This window comes from Bos indicus x Bos taurus, chromosome 2 (genome assembly GCF_003369695.1).
Source record: "Bos indicus x Bos taurus breed Angus x Brahman F1 hybrid chromosome 2, Bos_hybrid_MaternalHap_v2.0, whole genome shotgun sequence".
Classification (NCBI taxonomy): domain Eukaryota; kingdom Metazoa; phylum Chordata; class Mammalia; order Artiodactyla; family Bovidae; genus Bos; species Bos indicus x Bos taurus.
The window spans coordinates 118,101,145-118,115,728 of record NC_040077.1 but is presented as its reverse complement, the minus strand read 5'-3'; the positions used below and the strand labels follow the sequence as shown (position 1 = coordinate 118,115,728).

The 14,584-nt window shown below is 44.1% G+C and overlaps 1 protein-coding gene across 3 annotated transcripts in view; it reads left to right on the top strand.

Annotated features, from left to right (window-relative positions):
• SP110 (SP110 nuclear body protein) overlaps positions 1-14,584 on the top strand; it is a 49,655-nt gene that overhangs the window by 3,725 nt on the left and 31,346 nt on the right. For all 3 annotated transcript variants that reach the window (XM_027515853.1, XM_027515834.1, XM_027515843.1), the window contains exons 3-6: positions 4,912-5,080; positions 8,390-8,656; positions 10,501-10,584; positions 13,147-13,224. In XM_027515853.1, coding sequence (XP_027371654.1) covers positions 4,912-5,080; positions 8,390-8,656; positions 10,501-10,584; positions 13,147-13,224 — 598 coding nt within the window. The remainder of the gene's footprint in view (positions 1-4,911; positions 5,081-8,389; positions 8,657-10,500; positions 10,585-13,146; positions 13,225-14,584) is intronic.

Here is a 14,584-nt window from a genome sequence, read left to right as displayed (position 1 = left end):
AGATCTTTTCTGTACAGTTCTTCTGTGTATTCTTGCCAGCTCTTCTTAATATCTTCTGCTTCTGTTAGGTCCATACCATTTCTATCCTTTATCGAGCCCTTCCTTGCATGAAATGTTCCCTTGGTATCTCTAATTTTCTTGAAGAGATCTCTAGTCTTTCCCATTCTGTTGTTTTCCTCTATTTCTTTGCATTGATCGCTGAAGAAGGCTTTCTTATCTCTTCTTGCTATTCTTTGGAACTCTGCATTCAGACGCTTATATCTTTCCTTTTCTCCTTTGCTTTTTGCTTCTCTTCTTTTCACAGCTATTTGTAAGCCCTCCCCAGACAGCCATTTTGCTTTTTTGCGTTTCTTTCCCATGGGGATGGTCTTAATCCCTGTCTCCTGTACAATGTCACATACCTTAGTCCATAGTTCATCAAGCACTCTATCTATCAGATCTAGTCCCTTAAATCTATTTCTCACTTCTGCTGTATAATCATAAGGGATTTGATTTAGGTCATACCTGAATGGTCTAGTGGTTTTCCCTACTTTCTTCAATTTAAGTCTGAATATGGCAATAAGGAGTTCATGATCTGAGCCACAGTCAGCTCCTGGTCTTGTTTTTGTTGACTGTATAGAGCTTCTCCATCTTTGGCTGCAAAGAATATAATCAATCTGATTTTGGTGTTGACCATCTGGTGATGTCCATGTGTAGAGTCTTCTCTTGTATTGTTGGGAGAGGGTGTTTGTTATGACCAGTGCATTTTCTTGGCAAAACTCTATTAGTCTTTGCCCTGCTTCATTCCGTATTCCCAGGCCAAATTTGCCTGTTACTCCAGGTGTTTCTTGACTTCCTACTTTTGCATTCCAGTCCCCTATGATGAAAAGGACATCTTTTTTGGGTGTTAGTTCTAAAAGGTCTTGTAGGTCTTCATAAACCGTTCAACTTGAGCTTCTTCAGCGTTACTGGTTGGGGCATAGACTTGGATTACTGTGATGTTGAATGGTTTGCCTTGGAAATGAACAGAAATCATTCTGTTGTTTTTGAGATTGCATCCAAGTACTGTATTTCGAACTCTATTGTTGACCATGATGGCTACTCCATTTCTTCTGAGGGATTCCTGCCCACAGTAGTAGATATAATGGTCATCTGAATTAAATTCACCCATTCAATTCCATTTTAGTTCGCTGATTCCTAGAATGTCGATGTTCACTCTTGCCATCTCTTGTTTGTCCACTTCCAATTTGCCTTGATTCATGGACCTGACATTCCAGGTTCCTATGCAATATTGCTCTTTATAGCATCGAACCTTGCTTCTATCACCAGTCACATCCACAACTGGGTATTGTTTTTGTTTTGGCTCCATCCCTTCATTCTTTCTGGAGTTATTTCTCCACTGATCTCCAGTAGCATATTGGGCACCTACTGACCTGGGGAATTTCTCTTTCAGTATCCTATCATTTTGCCTTTTCATACTGTTCATGGGGTTCTCAAGGCAAGAATACTGAAGTGGTTTGCCATTCCCTTCTCCAGTGGACCACATTCTGTCAAACCAGATGGCTTAAAACAAAGAAATATGTTCTCTCACAGTTCTGAGGTCCAGAAGTCCAAAATCAAGGTGTTGTCAGAGTTGATTCCTTCTCAAGACTCTGAGGGACAATCCATTCCCTGAATTCCTCTGTCCTCTCCTACTGCCAGCACTCTGAGGTGAATCTGGCTTATAGAAACTTCGCTTCACACGTTCTTTCCATTTCTACCCTGCCTTCTCTACTGTGCCTCTCCCTTTTTCTTCTCTTACAAGGACACTTTGTCACTGTGATTTAGGGCCCACCATAATCCAGGATGGTCTCATTTTAAGATTCTTAATTATACCTGCAAAACCCTTTATCCAAACACGGTCTCGTTCACAGGTTTCAAGCAGACATATCTTTGGATAGGAGGCATCATTCAATCCATAAAAGTTTCTCACTCAAAGTCCATTCTGATGTGAAGCAAGGCAGACAGTGGGAGATATGGTTATGTGGACAAAGTGAGATTCTTTTCATATAATTTAGGTTGCTTAAAGCATTTCCTGAGCCCCTAGAGTCTGAGCCCCAGAAAAGTGCTAGCAGTGGTGGGACAATCTTCCCCCAGTCTTGGCCCAGTTGGATCCAACCCCTTTTCAGATCATGATCAGGGTGTCACTGATAGCTTACAATGAATGATGTTGGATTTGTGATCTCCAAAGAAGGAGATTTAGCTTCAGGACCAGGCACCAGGCTTGATCCCTCAAGAGCTTTTGTGTAGCAGAGTTTTATTAAAGTGAAAAAGAACAAAGAAAGCTTCTGACACAGACTTCTGAAGGGGGACGAAGAGTGCCCGGTCCACGACTCTTATCAAGGCCTTATATACTTTTACCAGACCCACTCCTACAACATATATCTTAGATTAACAAAATTAGAACTAACAGTGGAAAGGTCTTACCAGACCCACTCCCACAACATACAGTCTTAAGATAACAAGATAAGTCAGAAGGTTCCTTTTAAGAAGGGGAAACATAAGAATGAAACTAGAACACTTTCTAACACCATACACAAAAATAAACTCAAAATGGATTAAAGATCTAAACATAAGACCAGAAACTATAAAACTCCTAGAGGAGAACATAGGCAAAACACTCTCTGACATACATCACAGCAGGATCCTCTATGACCCACCTCCCAGAATATCGGAAATAAAAGCAAAAATAAACAAATGGGACCTAATTAACCTTAAAAGCTTCTGCACATCAAAGGAAACTATCAGCAAGGTGAAAAGACAGCCTTCAGAGTGGGAGAAAATAATAGCAAATGAAGCAACTGACAAACAACTAATCTCAAAAATATACAAGCAACTCCTACAGCTCAACTCCAGAAAAATAAATGACCCAATCAAAAAATGGGCCAAAGAACTAAATAGACATTTCTCCAAAGAAGACATACAGATGGCTAACAAACACATGAAAAGATGCTCAACATCACTCATTATCAGAGAAATGCAAATCAAGGCCACTATGAGGTACCATTTCACACCAGTCAGAATGGCTGCGATCCAAAAGTCTACAAATAATAAATGTTGGAGAGGGTGTGGAGAAAAGGGAACCCTCTTACACTGTTGGTGGGAATGCAAACTAGTACAGCCACTATGGAGAACAGTGTGGAGATTCCTTAAAAAACTGGAAATAGAACTGCCTTATGATCCAGCAATCCCACTGCTGGGCATACACACTGAGGAAACCAGAAGGGAAAGAGACACGTGTACCCCAATGTTCATCGCAGCACTGTTTATAATAGCCAGGACATGGAAGCAACCTAGATGCCCATCATCAGATGAATGGATAAGAAAGCTGTGGTACATATACACAATGGAGTATTACTCAGCCATTAAAAAGAATACACTTGAATCAGTTCTAATGAGGTGGATGAAACTGGAGCCTATTATACAGAGTGAAGTAAGCCAGAAAGAAAAACACCAATACAGTATACTAATGCATATATATGGAATTTAGAAAGATGATAACAATAACCCTGTGTACGAGACAGCAAAAGAGACACTGATGTATAGAACAGTCTTATGGACTCTGTGGGAGAGGGAGAGGGTGGGAAGATTTGGGAGAAGGGCATTGAAACATGTAAAATATCATGTAAGAAACGAGTTGCCAGTCCAGGTTCGATGCACAATACTGGATGCTTGGGGCTAGTGCACTGGGACGACCCAGAGGGATGGTATGGGGAGGGAGGAGGGTTCAGGATGGGGAGCACATGTATACCTGTGATGGATTCATTTTGATATTTGGCAAAACTAATACAATTATGTAAAGTTTAAAAATAAAATAAAATTAAAAAAAAGGAGAAACATGTCCTCGAGCAAGATACATTGTTGTTATATAATCCTTAGTAGAGAGTTCAAGATGAGTTTTGTTGTGTAATCATTAGCTCTGAACTTAAAGAAAATAACATCTTATGTGACTAAGACAAAGCAATGTAGAAAAAACCATTTGTCCTTTTCTCCTCCTTGAGAGCCCCAGACCCCTTTCTCCTTTTCAAGGGCGGCGGACCCCTTCCTCCTTGAGGGCCTTGGACTCTTTATCAATCTACCTAAGAATTAACTCTCTCATCACTCCTCAGAGAGGCATCCTTGGCCCACTCATCTAATTAAGTCCCCCTCAGTATTCTTCCTCATAGCAAATTACACTTTCCTTCATAACACTGCTTTTGATAGGAATTGGGTATTTATTTAATTTGTGTTTATTATTTGATGCCTATCATTTCAACATAAAGCACCCCTCCCCCAACATGGTAGCACCATGTTGGTCTTATCTGTTGCTAGATACCCAAAGCCAGCCATTGCTCACCAAACCAAGTCATTGCTCAACAAGTATTTTTCAGTCAATTCTCTCCTGCCATGTTTCTCCTCTTGGCCAACCTCCCAGGAGGATATCTCTGATTTCCCATTTAGGGCATTTCAAGTTCATGAGAGAAGGAAAGAGAGAGCAGAGGCTAACAAGAAATCCACAGAATTGCCACTTGTGACCAGTTCATAGGTCCACAGCTAAAGAGTCCTGGCCAGACTCCTGGAGATTAGACAGGAGTAGTCTTTGTCTCCGCTTTTCTTCCTTAACATTCGTCTCTTCCTTCAAATGTACCTAAAATAAGGTTCACGAGAGAGACTTATTTTCCAGAATACTAAACTCCTATGACTAACCACCCAAATATCAGTATGTGTGAAGCTCCGAATGTAAACATACAGAAATGTGATTTCTCTCTGTTAGGGAGTTTGGCTACACAGCTTGCATTAAATTCCTTAAGAGAGCAAAAATCGCTTTCTTACAGCTTAGAAAACCACAAATGTGTAATAAATCTCCATTCTGTTTTAAAATGATGTATAATAATCCTTATTCTGCTTTTTAAGGAATCTATGGAAGCCTGCGAAAATCTGGTCCCTTTATCCAGAGTTGTGTACAACATTCTTACCCAACTGGAGAAGACATTTAGTCTATCATTTCTGAAGATATTGTTCAGCCAAATTAACCTGAATGAATACCCCAACCTGATAACGACTCTCAATAGCTTCACAAGAGGTATGAGGCTTCTGTTTTTAAAATTGTATTTATTTATTATCATTTGGTTGTACTGGGTCTTCATTGCTTTGAGCAGGCTTTCTCTAGTTTCAGTGAGCAGGGCCTAGACTTTGTTGCAGTGCTTGAGCTTCTCAATACAGTGGCTTTTCTTCTAGAGGATCACAGGATCTAGGGCACAGAGGCTTCAGCAGTTATGACGCGGGGGCTCGAGAGCACAGGCTCAGTAGTCGTGGTGCATGGGCTTGGCTGCTCTGTGGCATGTGGGATCTTCCCAGATCAGGGATCAAACCCATATCCCCTGCATTGGCAGGTGGGTTCTTGACCCAAGGACCACCGGGGAAGTCCAAGGCTTCATGAATACCTTTGTGGCTTTAGGAACACGATAGAAGTTGTCATGCTAAAAGTTCAAACTGGCTTTCTGCCTTCAGGAATATGCACTTTAACTCCCTACTTTCTCTTTGGGAAGAGATGGACCATTCTCTCTCATGAGTGTGGCAGGAAAACAGCCCCTGGCTCTGGTTCTCTAAGGTGAATTTCCAGATGACATAACCATTTTCAGTCTTACATGTTCTATGGGGTGGGAGAGGGGAGGGGAGGTGACTGTACAATTTAGCATACTGGACAGTCTCTAGGGAAGGGAACACATAAAGTGACAGAAGAGACCTAGCCTGACAGAAGGAGAGCCAGAGAGGAAGAAAGATGGATACGGATGAATAATAATAAGCATCTTTTTCTTTGTTGAAGTACAGTTGATTAACAATGTTATGTTAGTCTTAGGTATATAGCAGAGTGATTCAGTTATATATTTATATTCCTTTTCAGATTTTTTTTCCAATATAGGTTTTACAAGATATTGAATATAGTTCTCCGTGCTGTACAGTAGGTCCTCGTTGCTGGGGTTTTTGGGTTTTTTTTCTGAGTGCTTACTGTGTGCCAGACATTATCCCAGGCACTTTGTATGATTATCTTATGTCACCTTTAAAACAATCCTTTGAAGTCATTCTTGTCCATGTGACATATAAGGAAATTAAGGCTCAGAATAACTTTCCCAAAGTTATTTGTCTGCTAAGTGCAGAGCCAGGAGTCCTACTTGGATCTCCTAATACTAGGGTCCAAGATTTTGATTACTATTTTTTTAATATAAGATTTATTTTTGATGTGGACCATTTTCAGAGACTTTATTGAATTTGTTACAATATTGCTTCTGCTTTATATTTTGGTTTTTTTTTTAGCCATGAGGCATGTGGGATGGATCTTAGCTCCCTGACCAGGGATGGAACACACACTCCCAGCATTAGAAAGTGGATGAAGTCTTAACCACCAAACTGCCAGGGAAGTCCCTTAATCACTATTCTAAACAATCTGCTAGAGGGCAGATTATAAAGCTAAATGAGGAAAGAAAATCAGCTAAAGAGGAAGGGAGAAGGAATTGTGGACACAGAGATAAAAAGAGAGAGTATGAGTAAGAAGCAGAAAATGAAGCTCCCTGAGAAAGAGAGGAACTGAATTAATAAAGTGGAATTAAATGAGCAATGACATTGCTGGGAAGAGAGAAGCAAGAGTCAGAGAAGCAGGCGGTTAAATCACTTATTTAGTCAAAGCATATGGTTCGTTTATCTGAGAACCACAAGGAAAGGATCAGCAAATCACACTGAATGGTAGCATTCTTACTACTGGAGTCACCATTGTTGACAGCTCTCTGACACTTTACCATCAAGAGGCTCCTTCTCAAAGGGAGAAATGATTCCTCGAGCTAAAAGGGCAGCAGAAGATAAGAGACCTCCCCCAGGCTGGCACAGCTGCACACGCGCCTGAGATCACAGCAGCGACAGGGCAGTTCTGGGAGAAACAAGTTCTCAAAGGCCAGGCCAAATAAGCGTAAGAGTCAAAGGGATGCACACACAGAATATACTCCTAACCCACTCCCCACCCCCAGCCTGACTGAGCTCTAGCATCTTTCTGGATCCAACTCTGTGATTTTGTTCTAGGATCCTCTCCAAAATCTGGCCTTACTTTCCTTTTTTTGTTCACTGATTGAAACAAAATGGAGAAGAATCATAAAAGAAACCCAGCCCTGGACATGCAGGGGAACAGCAGGCAGAAAGCCCAGGCCCTGGGGTTGTGGGATGGGAGAGTTCAGTGTGGCCAGATCACAGGGTGCAAGGCAAGGAGGCATGGAAACTGAGCCTGCAGAATTGAGCAGAAACTGGAATATAGGGGTCCTAGTACACTGTGCTGGTAAAGAATCCACCTGCAATGCAGGAGACCCTGGGTTGATCCCTGGGTTGGGAAGATCCCCTGGAGGAGGGCATAGCACCCACTCCAGTATTCTTGCCTGGAGAAACCCATGGACAGAGGAACCTGGTGGGCTACAGTTCATGGGGTTGCAAAGAGTTGGACACAAATAAAAACATACACTGTGCAGTGGAATTATTGTTGTTGTTGTTTAGTTGCTAAGTTGTGTCCAACTCTTTCGTGATCCCATGGACTGTGGTCCACCAAGCTCCTCTGTCCATGGGATTTTCCAGGCAAGAACATTGGAATGGGTTGCCATTTTCTTCTCCAGGGGTTCTTCCTGACCCAGAGATCAAACCCACATACATCTCCTGCATTGGCAGGTGGATTATTTTACTACTGAGCCACCAGGGAAGCATGAAGGAATTTATATTTTCTCTTATTTGCTCCAGAGATGTGTGAGATGTTTATTTCTTAAAACAAGGACAACATTTAAAATTATAGCATTAGACATAATTGTCTAAATTCTGAAGCCAAAACTAGAGAGAAACTAAAGGAAATTAAATCCCTAGATACAAAACCAATCTCAACTCCATGTGTGTAAACCACTCTGGTGTCACATCAGAGGTTAACAGCTGTATCGCACTAAATGGCCACATCAAAGAAAGAAAATCTACCGGGTCCGCAAATGCATGATGGATTCGTTCTACACATCTGTGAGAGAGTGAATACCTCCATGACTTTGTCCTACTGAATGTGAAGTATAAAGAAATCTCTTCCCAGTTTGGGACGGACATGTACACACTGCTGTATTTAAAATGGATAGCCAACAAGGACCTCCTGTATAGCACAGGGAACTCTGCTCAATGTCATGTTCCCCTGGAGGGGAGTGGGGTTTCGGGGAGAATGGATACAGGTATCTGTGTGGTTGAGTCCCTTCACTGTTCACCTGAAATTATCACAACATTGTTAATTAGCTATACCTCGATACAAAATGTAAAGTTAAAAACAGAAAAGAAATCTCTTCCCCAAACAATTCCAACGTACTTATGTGTGGTCCTTCACCAATCCCAGTTGTCACTTCCCATGGAGGCTGGAGCAGAATCACAACCACCCTTCTCGAAGCCCCAGCCAACCCAGCAGGAAGGAGCTCCCCGAGGACCGTGCTATTGCCGCGTCTCCCCTGCCGACAACCCCTACGGAGCCTCCCACCCTGTGGACCCAGTGTCAGCGAGCGAGCACCCGCCCAGCGTAGCTCTGAGGTCCTGCGTGAGCTGCCCAGCCGCACCGGCCTCACCGTGACTCTCCGGGAAACCATCCAGAAAGGAAGGCTCAGTCCAGGTGAGACACAGACTCCAACACCAGTACCTCCCCAGCCTAGGGTGCCGGTGGCCCTGGAACCCCAGGGTCCCGTCTCTTTGTTGACCTGCTTCTTCCTGAGCTCTTACTACCACACACAGCTCTTTCCAAGAAGGACTGTGGGCACTGCCAGGAGCCTGGGTAAGGCCTGGAGCCCAGAACACCAGCTTCTCACCCCTAGAACAGCCCAAGCCTCTGCTCTTTGGCTCTTGTACTCTGCTGGCTCCTGGCATTTTAACTGTTTGCTCCTCTCCCTGACATCCTGTCCCTGTAACCTACGATGGTTTTCTTCCGGCTTCCCTGGCAGCTCAGACCGTAAAGAATCTGCCTGCAATGCAAGAGACCCAGGTTCCATCTCTGGGTCAGGAAGATTCCCTGGAGAAGGAAATGGCAGTCTACTCCAGTATTCTTGCCTGGAGAATTCCATGGACAGAGGAGCCTGGTGGACTACAGTCCATGGGGTCGCGAATTGGACATGACTGAGTGACTAACACTCAAACACATAAATGATCAATGACAACACTCCAAATAAGTGATAAATATTCATATAGGATGCCCACACTCCCCTGTCCCTGTTTAGAGAAATGTTGCTTGGAGCTGACTTGCCCGGGTTCAAGGTGGCTGTGAAGGGAGAACACTTGCCTGTAAGTCAAGAGGGCTGTAGCAGGAACCCCAGGAAAAAGAACTGGTGTGACAAGGAAAAAGAAGCAGAGGTCAATGCACTTGACCTCTTGTCAGGGATGCTGTCACAGCCATTTGACACTGTGATGTCCAAGAGCCCTGCCCACCCAGCACTCAAAACACACTGCTCTGAATTGACAAGTAACTTGGGCAACAGACAGCCTCAATGCTTTACAGATTGCTCACCCTCTGACTACAGGGACATCTGTTTAAACCAGATTCATTTTCGTATAGCTTGGATTCTACGAGGGATGTTATTGAAGTTATTAGGAAAGATGATCAAATGTTTAAAGGTTGCTGGGCCTGATTTCACTTCTACCGTTATGTCATTTATCTCCCCCAACCATCATGATAAAGCACTTTGATTATGTAAAATGTTAACTGTGGAATATTATTGGCCACTGTTAAAAATGGTATCATGGATTCTGAGGTCTCCCATACTGGGAATAAAGGGTCCTATTTGGTCCAAAAGTTTTCTCCACTCATCTAAAACTACCATCAAATACGGTTAACACTGGGGCTTCCCAGGTGTCACAGTGGTAAAGAATCTGCCTGCCGATGCAGGAGCTGCAGGAGATGTGGGTTCATTCCCTGGGTCAGGAAGAACCCCTGGAGAAGGAAAATGGCATCTCACTCCAGTATTCTCGCCTGGAGAATTCCATGGACAGAGGAGCCTAGTGTCTATAGTCCATGGGGTCGAAAAAGACACTACTGAGCATGCATGCATGCACACGAGGTTAACATAATCACGAAGCCAATGACAAGAGTCCATCCTCTAGATTTAAAACAAAATAAGTGCTATTTTTACATCAGTAAGAGACTAATTGAAAGGAAACGACTGGGGAATTGCCTGGCAGTACGGCGATTAAGACTCAGTGCTTTCATTGTCATGGGCCTCGATTTGATCCCTGGCTGGGGAACTGAGATCTCTCAAGCCGTGCAGCAAGGCCAGTAGGTGAGGGAGGGGGAGAAAGAAAGAAAGGAAATGATTGTTCTCCCTCCCTGCCTACCCCGCCCTCGAGGAGTCTTGGTACTCAGCTGGCCCATCATTTTTACCTGCTAGAACAGATTGTTCTTGTTCCTCCCATCTCTGGTTCCTGCTGGTGGGTCTTGGGATCTGAAATTTATTTTCTTTCTCTGCGCAGTGTCCAGTGACAATCTGACCCCTCAAATAAAAGATAAAGAAGACACTCAAGAGATGCCCTGCACTTCCTCAGATCCTGTGCCAGGTAATCTAGATTTGAACTACTCAGCCTTACCTTGGGGCTTCGCTGGTGGTTTAGACAGTAAAGAATCTGCCTGCGATGCAAGAGATCCAGGTTCCTGGGGGCAGGAAGATCCCCTGGAGAAGGGAATGGCAACCCACTCCAATATTCTTGTCTGGAGAATCCCATGGACAGAGGAACCTGGCGGGTCCATCAGGTCACAAAGAGTAGGATATGACTGAGCAACTCACACACACACACACACACACACAGGTTCACCTTAACTTTTGTGTCTTCCATGAGGAAAAGCCATTCGGAACATCCAGGCCCAGGGCTCTTCTCTCCACTCTCCATCACCATCATGGTCCAGCTTTCCCACTGCTGCTCGCTCCCTGCCCTCAGGAGCTCGAACAGACAAGAAACCAGAGCTCCTGAAAGGAGACAGAGTCCCAGGGGCGGGGATGGATGCTGGAGTGAGGGAGATGGGTCTGGGAAAGGTGGACAGAGAAGGGACACCGAGGGTGAGGGACAGGAACCCCACTAGTACTTGCCGGACTGAAGCCGATTCCAGCCTCTGTACCCTGACACCGAATTACTGATATAGCTCAGAGACAGAGCTTTGGATGAAGTAGAAAAGAATAGCTATATTGCTTTGCCAGGCAAAAGGGACCAGGTTAATGTCCTCAAAACTGTGTGTCCCAGTTTGGACAGAGTAAGTGAGAAGTTTTATATTAGTGGTTCAGAGAGGGTGTGATCAGCCCATGGATGTTCTTCTGATTGGTCGGTGGTGAGTTAATTGGGAGACAGCATCATCAACTTCTTGTTTCTACCATTCTGGGGCCTCTGTGCTTATGGGCAGCAAACTGTTCATTTCTCCCTCCTGGTGAGGGTTTCAGTATCTGCAAAACAGCTCACGATATTGCCATGTATATCCCTTGAGGGGGAACACTGGACCTTGCGGGAAGGCTGTACTATTGTTCCTTCCTCCCTTATCTCCACACCCCACTCCCTACCCTAACTAGCATCTGTTTGAACCTCCTGGTTGGAACTTAGGGAAGGCCTTGGAGGTCAGATGAAGCCTATTTCCTGTATTCAAGAAATGGGGGACAGAGAAAAGCTTTTGTGCCCAGGAGCCCCTCAGGGTCCTGCACAGTATCAAGACCTGGATTCCAAACACCACTAAGGAGTCTGCAAACAGAGAACATTCCTCTGCCAGGTGATGTGTGAATCCCAGTGGAGAAGGACTATTTGGCTCAGCAACTCCCAGAGGCCACTTGAGTAGGTAAAACTCCAAACTGCTGCATCAAAATGCAAAGCAAAAGCAATTATTCTCCAATTTAAAATAAATAAAAAAAAATGGTATTCCTCAGTGGTCCAGTGGTTAAGACTCTTCCTTCCAATGCAGGCAGCACGAGTTCAGTCCCTGGTTGGGAATTAAGATCCCACAGGCATCGAGGGGTGGCCAATAAATATGTAAAAAGACACCATCCTTCTGCCACTATGGCAAGTTTCAACTTTTGTGCCTTTTTTTCTCCCTTGCAATTTACTCTTTGAAATTAGGTCATTTACCCCTTATATTTACACAGGTTGGGTTTTGCAAATTGCATTCCATGACGCTGTTTAACTTGTCCATCCAAACTGCTCAACTCTCTGAATTGCTTCTGGAAAAATAAACTTCCCTGTATCAGCTATTTTGGTTATCCTGAGCTATAGCTTGAACAGTAAAGGAAAACCAGACAAAAAAGAATGCAAAGCAAACAAAAATACTATGTGACTGAATCAGTGCCCCAGACGTGGACGGTCCTCCTTTCCAGCCCCGACCTTGACTGTGAGAACTTTCATTTTCAAATTGTATCCTTTTTTACATCATTTGGATTTTTAAGGTATTTAAATAATTTGAAGTGCAACAAATCATTTTTAAAGTCTGAGGACTGCTGGCTAGGTGCCTCCGTTAGCTAATCCTCTGTAGGCTGGAACTTGACACAGATCTCATAGCACTGTGGAAGCAAGATGGTGACTGCCATTTGTGAAATGAGCCCTTATCTGATATGGCTTCAGGTCCTTCTGTCTTTCTTAGGTCAGCAAAAACTAGCAGAATTTTGGGTATTCTTGCGGCTAACAAATGCTGGCAAGCACAAGCTGACTCCTGCTTTCTTCAATAGCAGATAGATGGACGTGTATAAGACACTTAGTTCTTCTTCATTATTTCTCAAGATGAATAATCACAGATACAGCAGTTTAAAAATATCCCATCACAGATATCTAAGCAATAGCATGTACCTTTCATATGGCAAAGGCTGGCTGCTGAGAGTCTTTGTTCTTCTTCTTCCACTGGGAAAGGGAAATCTCTCTAAAGAGCTCAGACTGAGTCCTCCTCTGTGGGACAGTTGTTTCAAGTTCACTGTGATAATCACACAGGGAGCAGTAACTACAAGTTGATCAAACCCAGGCCAAGCCAGGGAACCTGGTGAGTCCCCAGACCTGTGCTAGGGGTGCTCTCCACTCTCTGCTTCTCCCACCAGAATCCCTCGGCACTTTCTCATCAACCCGCTCTGAGTTCTAAAATGAATTATATTTTTTTGTCAGTGAAAAGAGATGATGTCCCTGAACCAAGCAACCCAAAGGAGCTCCAGGAGGCATCCAGGACACTCCCCAGCAAGAAAGGTAAGGATTGCCTTTCTCCTGCAGATCTCAGGAGGGTGGGTTTGGGGCTGCATCTTGTCATGAGCACCCACTAGGTGCCTGTAGATATCATGCCCAACAGAGTTTGTTTCCAGTTCACTACGTCTTCCTCTAAGGCCTTCATAAAAATTATAGGGAAATGAGAAGGCATTTGGGGCCATTGAAATACACACCCACTGGAATTGTTCCGAAATCATCAAGGTCTCCTACATACACAACTTCTTATAGGGTTAGTTACATTTCCCTCTTTCATGGAAAGTTGGTTCCCCAAGAGGACACTGCTTCCTCTTAAGACAAGACTGCATATTCTCTGCTACTCTCTTCTCATGTAGGAAGGTAGGTTGAATGCCACCCCTGGCTACCCACTGCCCCACCCAGCCCCTTGCTCCCCATCCTCTCCTTTGAGGCTTAGCCATCAAGAGAAGGGCTCACTCCCTTTTCATCACTGTCATACATTGACTTCCCCACCACTCCCTGGAGGACCTCAAGGCTGACTTAGAGTCTCTCTGTCACTTCCAGTCTTGCTATCCCCCTGGACACCTGCAAGGTCCATGTGAGTAACAGACCCATCCGAGACTCTGACTCTCAAATCCTTCAACTCCTTATTTCCAGTGACTTTTCCCCCAACCCATTCTTGGCCTCCTGAACCCAAAAGTGACCCACGGGCCTTTTCATCATGTGAATCCGGCTCATCTTCCCAATAATTTGAGATTTCCTTGTTTTGACATTCAGTGCTTGAAATTTGTTCCTTCTATAGCCTATTGCTCAACTTCTGATCTCTCCTTCTCACCCCAGTCTATAAAAATGAATTCAAAAGTATCCCTCTTTGATTTCTTCCTTACAATTTCTTCCTCTGCAGCTTTCTTTCAATATCAGTTGGGTGAGCAGTCCACTGACCTTTCCCTTCTCCATTCAGTCCTCTGCCTTTCTTTTATTTGTTTATTTATGTATTTATTTTTATCTGCGCTGGGTTTTCCATGCCATGTTCCAGCTTTTCCATAGTTGTGGCGAGCAGGGTCTACTCTTCATTGCAGTGCATGGGCTTCTCATTGCAGTGGTTTCTCTTGTTGGGGAGCATGGGATCTAGGGCATGAGGGCTTCGGTAGTTGTCAATCCCAGGCTCTAGAGCATAGGCTCAGTTGTTGTGGTGCATAGGCTGAATTGCTTCAAGTCATATGGGATCCTCCCTGACCAAGGATGGAACCCATGTCTCCTGCACTGGCAGGCAGATTCTTTACCACTGAGCCACCATGGAAGCCCTATCTGCCTTTCTTCATAACCCTTCTTACCAGTTTAGAGTGCCAGATCCATTGTTTCAGTAACCTACTGCTATCTTTACCTG